The 10,917-nt window shown below is 38.8% G+C and overlaps 1 protein-coding gene across 2 annotated transcripts in view; it reads right to left on the bottom strand.

The window, feature by feature from the left end:
* Nucleotides 1-166: 166 nt before the first annotated feature.
* STX18 (syntaxin 18) overlaps nt 167-10,917 on the bottom strand; it is a 70,924-nt gene continuing 60,173 nt past the window's right edge. For both annotated transcript variants that reach the window (XM_074865754.1, XM_074865756.1), the window contains 4 exons: nt 3,159-3,217; nt 2,257-2,326; nt 1,622-1,702; nt 167-283 (listed from right to left, as the gene is read on the bottom strand). In XM_074865754.1, the coding sequence (XP_074721855.1) occupies nt 188-283; nt 1,622-1,702; nt 2,257-2,326; nt 3,159-3,217 (306 nt within the window). In that variant the 3' untranslated portion in view covers nt 167-187. The remainder of the gene's footprint in view (nt 284-1,621; nt 1,703-2,256; nt 2,327-3,158; nt 3,218-10,917) is intronic.

Raw genomic sequence — 10,917 nt, 5'->3', positions numbered from 1 at the left:
AAATGAATGTTATCAGGTCCCTCTGCACTAATGGATGTATACACATGCTTATTTATTGGAAAATATTTCCATCATAGTGGCATGAAAAAATGCCTAAAATATACAGGTAGGCTGTGTACCCCACTCCATTGAAAAAAAATGTCAAAAGTTTTACAAACAAAGCATGTAGACAGTATTATATTTTTAATTAATTATCATACCAGTCCAGGAAAAGCAAGGAAAATGAACACATTACAAGGAAGAATAGGATCCATACTCTAAATCCAGCGTTGTTTTTGATGGCCTGTGAGGAACAGGTTATCTCCATTATATCACTAGTAAACACATGGTAGAATATCAACAATAGCAACCCAGGATGACTGTTAGTGGCTTCACTCTTCCCTCCCACAGGAAAAAGAACAAAACCTGCCCTTTGTTTCAGGTGAATAAGAGTCAGGTTGGCTCTATCTCGTTAGATTTATCACACTAAAGAAATTTCTCTCAAAATCTTAAAATTGGTAATTTAAAAAACAAAAATCCCAAAAAATCCCAAGATTCCACACAATGAAAATATACTCAAAACATTAAGAACTACATTAAAATGTACATGCTTAAAGATTTAAGTTCCAAAAGTGAAATTCTGTGATTAGAAATAATCAGACCTTCATCATTTAATAAACATCCTCTGAGTGGAAAAAAAAAACCCAAACTAAAACCTGACAACTATTTCTAGAGGTTGATTTAGCACTGTTGATAGTGTATTTCAGTCTCGGAGCAAGGAGCAAGCATTTTTCTTGGATTCTCTTCCCAAAATTGAGACCAGCATATACATGGGGATCTGTTTTCTCTCATTTTTCAGATTTACACACAGAATAGGGTTTTTTTTTGTGTGTGATACAAACATTAATGTGAGTGATGAAGGTTTGTATTTATCACTGTTTCTCAGTTTGGTTTAGGAAACCTAGTTCTACCTACAAATGTGAAAAATGAAGCAAAAATAACTTCAGTTCATGCCGTGTTTGAGGCACTTTTCAGGAGAGCTGAGCAGTAGGTAACTCATCCTTGAGTTACATATTCTGTGTGCTTTCAGGAGGGAGGGAAGAAAAAAAAAAAAACCTGAGATATTTACTCAGTAGCCTAATTTAGGAACTCTGTTTTTATTGAAATCTCAGTTCCTGAGAGAAAACATAATTTCATTCTAATTAGTAAGACAATGGGATAGATTTGTTTACTAGGAGCATGTGAGATGCGTTCAGCATGGTAAAGAGACTCTTCTGCTAAGCACTCAGCATTTAACTCCAGTTTCAACAATTTCAGCGCTGTCTTTATTTGTAGTCTGCAATTTCTCCCCCCCCCTCTTTTTTTTAAAAACAAACTTCACAGGTGCTTAAATGCATGCCAGGTGGCCTTCACATTTTGGAAAAATTGAACTAGTTGGCTGAGGTTCTCAATAGTTCACATTGCTTGTCTTGTTAACCATGATCTGCAGAAATCTACTTGGCCTCACCTTTTTTTTTTTTTAAAAGTCATGTCCCGATGCCCCAACACATGCTGCACCTGTACTGTGGGGGAGCTCAACACTTGGGCAAAAGTGAAAGTTAAGAGAAATCGGTGAGTTTAAAATACAACTTTGAGGCATTACCTCTCTTATGTCCTCATTGCCTTCTTTGATATTTTCTGTTGCACCCACAACTAATTGATGGATATTGTCAATATCAGTTTCCTGTTGAAAAAATAAAATTGAGAAACAGGTATGAACGTCAGGAAAAAAAACACTTCCAAGGACTTGGGGAACAAGCAGAACTCAAAAATGAAATAAAGTCTGGTATTATTAACATCTTAGTTTCAATGATGCAAAGGTATAGAGGCAATTAAGTTATCATGTGTTTACCTGTGATTTTATGAGTCTGAGCAGAGACCACCAAGATCAGCAGGAAGTCTCCCATTTATCTAGAATCCAATCTAACCTATGTGATTCTTGGTATCTCTTTTGGAAGAGGTGCCACCATTTCCAGAAAAGATGTTAAATATGTTAGTTAGTAGCAGGACACCAATTCTAAGGTAGAGACATTCTAGCACATAATGTTGCATTTTCCATTCCTAGTACATACTGATAAGTAACAACGGTAAATATCTTGATTTTGCAAAAAACTTTTCCTTCACATTTGCATCAGATTCATTAATCTTATGTTTACATCTTGCATGCAACCAAGACCGAAATACCCCCAAGAAAATCTTCAAGCTGCATTTGCTGCTGTAGTATTACATTATACTAACCTGTTGCAAGACTTTTTCAGTAAATATCTCTTGTAATCTGGAGATTTCCACCACTTTTCCTTCAATTTGTCTTGGCAAAGAACAGAAATACTTCATTAGAAACTAGTGCAGACATTCCTTGCTCCTGCAGGGTCAGGCTCTGCAGCCCGGTAAGCAGGCTGTTCAGCAGGCACAGCTATTCTGTTAGCTGTCTGTTACGCAGCAGTGGCCTGTGATTAGTGCTCTGACAGTTCCTGGTTGGAAGATGACCAGCCTGCAGTGAAGCTCAGGGAGAGGCACCACTCGATTCTCCAACAGCAGCCTTCACCGCAGGAGCTTTGCATATCTTCCTTCTTTCAGCCAATAAAATAAAATCCATGGTGTAGTAAATTTTGACGTATTCTTTATATATGCTACTAGGAAGTGTGAAATTCACCTTGCCTAGTACTAATGATCCAAAAGTAAAGCTCTAGCCAGAGCTAGCCCTTCAGGTTTTCTGCACAGCACGCGGAGAGCAAACTGCACCGCTGCTCGGCCATAAGGACACGTCTCTGCACGGGGGGCAGCGAGTGCACCTCCCCTACTGCTGTCTGCGCAGCCGATACCACAGTACGACGGGAAAATTTTAATTTTTCTAAATTTAGATAAGCGAGACAGAATGTAAACCTTCCAAATGTAACCAGTACTATTTTGGATAGTTTGTACATCACTCAGAACCACTCTTTACGCTGTGGGACAGCACAGTGTGTAAACTCATACAGTTCATTTCCTGGGCACTCCTATCTTGTCCCTCCTGCTACCACACCACTGCAATTCACACAGCCAGGTGTCCTGCAGCAAATTCACTGCATGTGGGTGTTGCCTGGGTTATGGGACCAGCCTGCACAGCAATCTGTCAGTAGAAAAGTCACAGAAAATTGTACCTGACTTCATCAAAGAGATTATTCATTTCACCAACAAGTCTCTGGTTCTCCTGTTCAAACTGGAAGGAGGAAAGAAGGAAATTGCACACATGAGTTCACATGCTTGGACTCAGGGAACTTTCTTCAACCCCCACCCCTGATCGACCAACTTCCGCCCTTCCTTGCAATCTATTTACATGTCCCAACTAAAAAGATCCGCAAGAATTACTAATCCTGGCCTAAATGAACAACATGAATCTGCTTATTTGTAACCAGGTCACTGTAACACTTGTCATTCTCCTCCCATTAATGAAACAAACCCCTAAAATAACTTGAAGATTTTGCTCAAGTTACTTTGTAGTAAGGAAAAATATAGTGGATAAAATCTGTCCTTTTTTATTATTTTAGAAACTTGAGTGGGGAAAGCTTTCATGCTTGTGAAACATGTGATTCTCTTCCTGACATCTTTGCGCTGTTCTTCACATTATTCCTGTACTGCCCATGGCATGAAGTTAAGAGCTTTTAGATTTTGCTACAATAGGAAGTATTTTGACATCTAGTACTTAATACTTTATAAATGCATTGGCTTTATTTATTCCAGCAGACCTCTTCCATTTAAAACTCATGAGTAATCAATGAAACATTTAAATATACTTTTAGCACTACATTTTCCAAGACACAAGTGTAAATAGAAGGCTTTATACAGGAAAACAAGCTTTGACTTTTTAGATGTACTTGACTGTCAGATCATTTGGGATTGATTACAGAAGAAGCGATTACGCAGCAAATACCATGACAGTTTACTGAAACAAAATCTGCCCAGCCAAAATACAGCCGAGAAAGGACCATGTCTAGAAGGAACCCATTAGGGCACACCGAGCTGGGATTTCCAAGGCGCCTGAATGAGCACGATCCTGCAGCCTGGCAGCCAGCTACAGCTGGTTCCAAGCCCGAGGGGGCCCGCAGCCTGCCGCTGCCTCGCACACTGCCACTCGACTCGGGGCAGCGCTGTAGCCTGCCCCAGGCAAAAGGCTCCTGCCATCAGGGCACCTTGTATTGGAAGGGTCACAAGTCCCATTTTGGGGGAAGGAGGGGCAACGTATTCAAGGTATTCTGCCAATTCTGCGTGGCCAAAGCCTTGGTAACAGCTGGACCTGTGGGGTATGGACACAAGTGACAGGATCTTTGCACTCTTCCCACTGGCTGGGAAAGACCTGGTCTACGTGGTTATACAGAAACAGCACACAGGATATATACATCTCTACTGAAAACATTGTCTGCTATGCACCTCTGACGAACCTGAGTGATACAGGCAGCAGTGCAAATACCAGAAAATAGGATTCAGAATGCAAAGAATTTGAAGTGGGAGCTGTGCAAGACAACAAGGCCTGTTCTAGTTCAGTTAATCTTATTTTGAACTAGCCTACATAACACACTGGGATTTTGGCATAATTCAATCATGTTACAATTTCATTAGCAGTAAAAGTGCAGCAGTCCTCTCAGCCACCTTGCAAGGTCTCATTATCTAAGACAGAGCAGTGTGTTGTCAAAGATGAAAATGCCAACAGAGCAGCACTTCTTACAGGTCAGACTTGGTTTTCAGTCGGTGCTGTAGGAATTGCTCACTCTGAGCATATGCCCAACGCTTAAGCTTTCAAGGAAAGGTATTGCCCAGAGAAGATATTAAGTATTTGAAAACAACTATCATCTTGTGCAAAAAGCAAGAGAATGAAGGAAGGGGAAGAAGTCTGAATCGTGGAGAATCATGATAACAGTGAGAGTCACGTTACATTAGTGAAAGGCAAAGGGGCCTTCTGCTTTTAGAGCAGTGCTACTGATAGCTGAAAGTGAAGCACTTTGAAATTCTTAGTTTAAACAATAACGCAGTTCCTCATTAAGATGCAACGTGAACATTAGTGGCTATAATATGACATAAGTTCATCTGACCCATAGCTTTCTTCACAGAGCCTGTCTGTAGGAGTAGGTACATTTAACATTATTATACTGCTACATTTGGTGACGCTCTTTGACTCACCACTGTGACCCCCGCCCTGCCCCAGTCATGCGACCAGCATCTGTGTCCCAGGTCTTTTAAGATCTTCCTTATAGAGCTTGTGCAACTCCTCATGTGCACTGCTTCAGATGCTGATGTGTGCATCCCTTGAAATGGTCCAGAACATTCCAGCTGAAACTTCTGCCACATCAAGTACTTTCATAATACTAACCCAGACAAGAAATCAGGTGTGTATACTACTTGGGGTGAAGTGAAAAAGATCTAGTGTAACCACTGAGGAATTTGTCCTGCTCCTCCTCCTCTCTCTCTCTCTCCACACACACAGTCCTAAGCAAGTGCTGCTGCTCTTCTGATCTCACAGTATGACATTTTAGCTCACTAACCATTTTTTCCTTCTGACTTTTCTGGTAGTTAGTGAACTGAGTCCCACCACAGGACCAGATGATAGGGCTGGCTTAAGGGAGGGTGGATAGCAGGAGTTGAGCAAGACTTCTGCACTGCCACAGACCAACACAGAAAAGCAAGAAAACAAGAAGAGGCAAGCCACCTTTCATACCCTTTACCTTCATTCCCTCCTCACACCCCACTTCACTGTCCCTCACACCCCACTTCACTGTCCCTCACACCCCACTTCACTGTCCCTCACACCCCACTTCACTGTCCCTCACACATTGTATTGTAACATTTTTCATCTTGCTTCAGAGAAACAGTACCTGACTCTGTGCCAACAGCAAATTAAATGTCAACCTGCATGACTTCAGGGGAAATGGTTACTCTGTTAAAAATCAGAAATTTGTAGGTTTAATTTAGCAGAAGTGAGTGTGAAATGACAGGTATGTTTAAAGAAGGGTAACAGTGAATCTCACAGAACAATGTTTGGTCTTCTGACATAGGGAATTTATGTCATGAAGAATAATGAAAAGTGATTTTTTATTTCTTTTAAAATACAAATTTCTTTTTATACTAGAGGTTCACTATCTACCTGATTGGCAAGAACAGCTTTCTCTCCTTGGTTACAGGACTCCATAGAGTCCAAGATTACAGATGAGGGTGGCTGTCGGGCACTGTCACCTTCATTGTGGGGTAGAAACCTCAGGGAGGGTGCCCAGCCCCATGGGTCAAGGGGAAACAGAGAGGAACATACTGCACAGCTCCCTGAAGTCCCACCAATTCCCATCCTAAAGATCCAGTGGTTTTGTTAAATAAAAAAGCAGCAGTGTTGTAATACATTCAAATGTCATTGTCACTGCTGTCTGTAGCATCTCCTTCTACAGAGCAGAGCATTTGTTAAAATACAATTGACTAATACAGTGATATTTACTTTACAGCAGCAGATGGTTAAAGGTGTTTCATCACTTCACTCCTTTACGTTCACACTACTGTATGTCTCTGATTTTAGTGGAGTGACCTCAGAACAAAGCCAAGGAACAGAGCGATGAAATAGAGCCGTGAGATTTAGCACTGAGTCGACTGGTTGGTCCTTAAGCGACTAAATGGGGCCAGCAAGCTGTAATTGTTTTTCTGACTTCTGTAAGGATAAGTATTTCTGCACAAATATTCAACATCAAAAATTCTCTATTTTGCTGCCTTAGTAAACCAGAGATGATAACTAATTTAGAAGGCAAATTTTCAATAAAGAAGCAGTGAATGATTTTAATCCCTTACAAATAGCTGAAATCCACTTGAGAAAAGTATTCTTTAAAAAGTCCCTTTGATATTTAAAGCCCTCCACTGGCACAGATTGCCTTTTAAACTGCTAAATGATCTCTGCAATTTGAAATCATGGCTGATGGACTGCTTGGCGCAGACAGCAGTAAGATATGCTAAAACAGTCAATTGAACAAAAGGGTAGAATGCAGAACACATCATATAGCAGTGTGTCACAAGGGATTTACATGATGGGAACATAAACCAAACTCTAGCGATCAGTATAGCTCAGTGATTTATGGCTTATTAAAGTAGCCTCTTTTATGACAGTGGAATATTCTGTTACCAAAGTATGGCATAAAGTGACAAACCACTGAAGATACATCTAAGAATCTAATGCATAGAAGAAATAATCACAGTTCTTTTTTGTTATCCCATGAGATAAGTCATTATATGTACTGTACCTGAATTTAAGACAAAAACAGACAAAAGTGATAAAGTCAGGGAGAATTAGATATTTTCACAACTCAAACAGCAGAGCCAGATTTTTTCCCACTCAATGCAACCACAAGACATCTGCTCACAATAACTATAAAAACCATTAATATACCTGTACTCAGGGTTATAAACTGAAATTTATTGTGCAAATCATACAATAGCCTGCAACCATTTTGAACAATGTAAAGCTCTCTCCTGTGGGTAAAAGACTGATAGAAATTGCTGCTGTAGCAGTATGATAGGGCTTTAATTCATTATTTTACCCACAGGAAGGATCACAGAACCACGATTGAGACTTGTTAAGTATGATTTGACACAATACATTCTAATTTAAAACTAACACAACAGTTTCTATACTGTAACATACCCTCCCTCTGAGGACTGCTGGATTTTTTAAGTAACTTAAAAGGTAGTTGGTTCACTCTTCACAAATCAAATGTTAAAAAAGTAGAAGTTAACTTCTCTGTAATAGCAAACATAATGCAGAGGAGAAATAGTTAACTGTCCTTTGAGTGAATAAATTAACTAAAGCTGTGAGGGTTTGTTACATGTTTGTAAAGACCCTTTGATTCCTGTGTTAAAAGCACAGTGAAGTCATTACATACTGCCAAGTTAGCATGAAGGATTTATGTGAGCAATGAAAAAAGCAAGGCACATTCAAATACTCAAAATATTTCCTAGTTACACCTATATTTACACCTTGGACCCAAATTTACCTGAAAATTAGAATAATGGATCCAGTGACTTTAAAGTCTGTTAGGAGTGAAATTACACAGTATCCAACTTTTACTAATAAAGGCCAAGTCTCAGCTATAAATTTCCTCAAAAAATGCACTGAAAGAGCAGTTTCACTGTGAAATAGTCACCACATACATAGCCAGCCTTTATAAACTATTTAGTTATGATATTCATAAAACAACAAACCCAACACCCAACACCCCCCCCCAAAAAAAAATTTAAAAAAAAAAAAAAAAAAATCACATTAGGTCCACAGAACAGAGAATGCCTTGCTTTGCTCAGCTCTGCTCTGAGCATCAACATATTAGTGGCAACATTTACATTTGAAGCCCTGCTGTGCGCATATACGTATTACACAAATAGACAACTGTCTGTTTACAGTTCAACAACTCCAATAATATGGAATCCAATCCAACAGTAAAAAATTACCTGACAAGAAATGACCCTCACTGGGGGGCATTAACCATAATAGAAACAATCAGCTTGCTTTCTACTTGACAACTGATGGAGAAAGAAAAAAAACGTCTGTATTAATACTGCTATGAAAGCTGCTGACTCACTTTTCTTTTAAATCATAATAAACGTAGACTCCTTCCAAGGCATAATGTGGAAGTAACTGACGCTTGTTAATTTTTAGGAGAGGTAGAAAGCAAGCCTGTATTTCTTCACAGAAGCGCCAGAAGCATAGACTTGTAGTCCGTGTGAGAAGCTGAGATACAGACAGCCCTGACTACTGGTGGTCATACTGTCAGCCTGCAGTGAGGTACAACAGGAGAGAACAGCTCTGGGTAAGATAAGAACCACTGCGAGATTCAGCAGGAGATTCAGACATCCAGCTCAGAACGAGCTTTCTCCAAAACTTAGAATAAATTATAACCAGAGAGGAGGCTGTGGTAACGTCCCTTTGCATGATGTTTTCAATTCCAGTTTCCTAGTATCAGTACTAAAACACAAGTACAGAGAGTATGTAAAAAAAATTTTGTATATAAATTCACACATGGAAATTTAAGAATAAACTATGGCACAAGAGCAGTAATAATATTTCAGTGTATTAATATATATAGGACTTCAAAGTATGTATTTTTATTTTGGTAGCATGTTGATCTTCTGCTTCTCTAAACAGACTAGTAAATTTGTCTCTCTCTTCCCATGGAGCGGACTGGCAAACTTAAAGCTGAGATCCAAAGTTTCCAGCAGAATTTTTCTAGGCTTAATCATGTCACTGACATCAAGGCGCTGTTATATACTACACATTTTCTTGAAAACTATAGGCAGAACTGTGTAAGCTAAGATAATGACATATTAGAGCCTGTCTGAGCTAAAAGTTTATTTAATTAGGCGCATCAGTGTTATTTTTATATCGCTTTTCACAGGAAGTGCAACTCCTGAAAGCACAGTAGACATAAATCAGTGTAAAACAACCAGTAAGAGTTTTAAAAATATATAGTAATAAAAAAAAAAAGCACAGCATGGGAGAGCTCTGAATGGGTAAAGAACAACAGTGGATTTTTAAAAAACGTCTGTTGGTTCTCCCCTAGGAAGAGCTGTCCAAATGCCTAATAAGCAGTTTAGGATTGGAGATTTAGGAGTCTAGAAATCCTTCAAAGCATTAAACTATGAACATAGATTTATTTATTTATTTATTTTTAACTTAGGCCTGGAATCACTCCCCCTCACAAGTCAATAAAGAGAATTTATTCCAGGGAAAAATTCAAATCCTCAGCAGGCAAAAATCAGCACTTTAAGATGTTTATCTTTCTTCAGTCCTGATAACAGAAATAGAACAAAACTCACAGACTTCAGCAACTTATCAAAGTCGTGAAGTATCTGGGGCCTTACTGCAAGAAGTATAAAAGGATTTCATGAAAAAGAAATGTATTTATTCCCAAAATACCATTGCAAGGGATGTAACGTGTTTAAAACTTAATTACAGTGTCAGGCCTACAAAAAGCAATCCAACATTTAGTAGTCTGTTATTAGTAAGCCCTGTCAGAGCCATCACCTCTGATACTTGTTTCCTCCTGATCCTTTGCAAGCTTACAGCAAGGTGGCTAGTAATATTGTGTCTAAACGCAGAAGAATGAAAATATGCAAAGAATTATCTTTAAAAGGAAAACAGAAAGCAGGAGTAGGCCTTTAGATTTCAGACTGGATGCTCTCATACTGTTCTTGAGTGCAAGAGCAGCCTCTGAAGAACCTTTTCTCTTTGACAAACCATATCATAATTTCGTGCAACTTACTCATCTCTGACGAGAAGACTGACGCATATTGAGTTTGGGAACACCTCTAATCAGCGCCAAGGAAGCTTCACATATTCATACTGCAAATTCAAAGCCCTTTTGCCTTTGTAAAGCTCACCATTTTGAAAACTGCACATCTACCAGCTAGTTATCAATCAGTTTTTCTTTATGTAAAACAAGGCAATGTGTGCTAATGTAGAGAGCTTTTCTAAGAATTCTGAACCATGTTCAAAACTATAAACTTCAGAAATATTGAAAAGTCGAACAGATAGGTTGTCATCAATCACGCTTACGTCAGAAATTTTGTATTATATCAGTTCAACTGTAAGCAGAATTGGATCAAACAGTACGTAAATGCACGGGTAACAGAAATCCGGAAAAGATAAAATTCATGAGATTCTGTTGTGACAGAAAGCTTGTAACTATTCCTTCTAGCAAACTAATCTGATTTTGATCATCCAGAAAATAAAAATGAGTAAAATGAAGTATAACTTCATAGTTATACTTAAATAGTACAACTCTGTAAGGTGTGTTCTAGAAATAGTCCAAGTAAAAAATGGCCAACACTTTATTCTTTCAGAAGTTTCATAATGCTTTTTCTTATGTTGCCTTGACTTCTATTGTTTCCCGACTAAAGCAATTC

The sequence above is a fragment of the Strix uralensis genome, chromosome 4 (genome assembly GCF_047716275.1).
Source record: "Strix uralensis isolate ZFMK-TIS-50842 chromosome 4, bStrUra1, whole genome shotgun sequence".
Taxonomy (NCBI): domain Eukaryota; kingdom Metazoa; phylum Chordata; class Aves; order Strigiformes; family Strigidae; genus Strix; species Strix uralensis.
The sequence above is the reverse complement of the archived record's forward strand: the minus strand, read 5'-3'. Positions and strand labels throughout refer to the sequence as shown.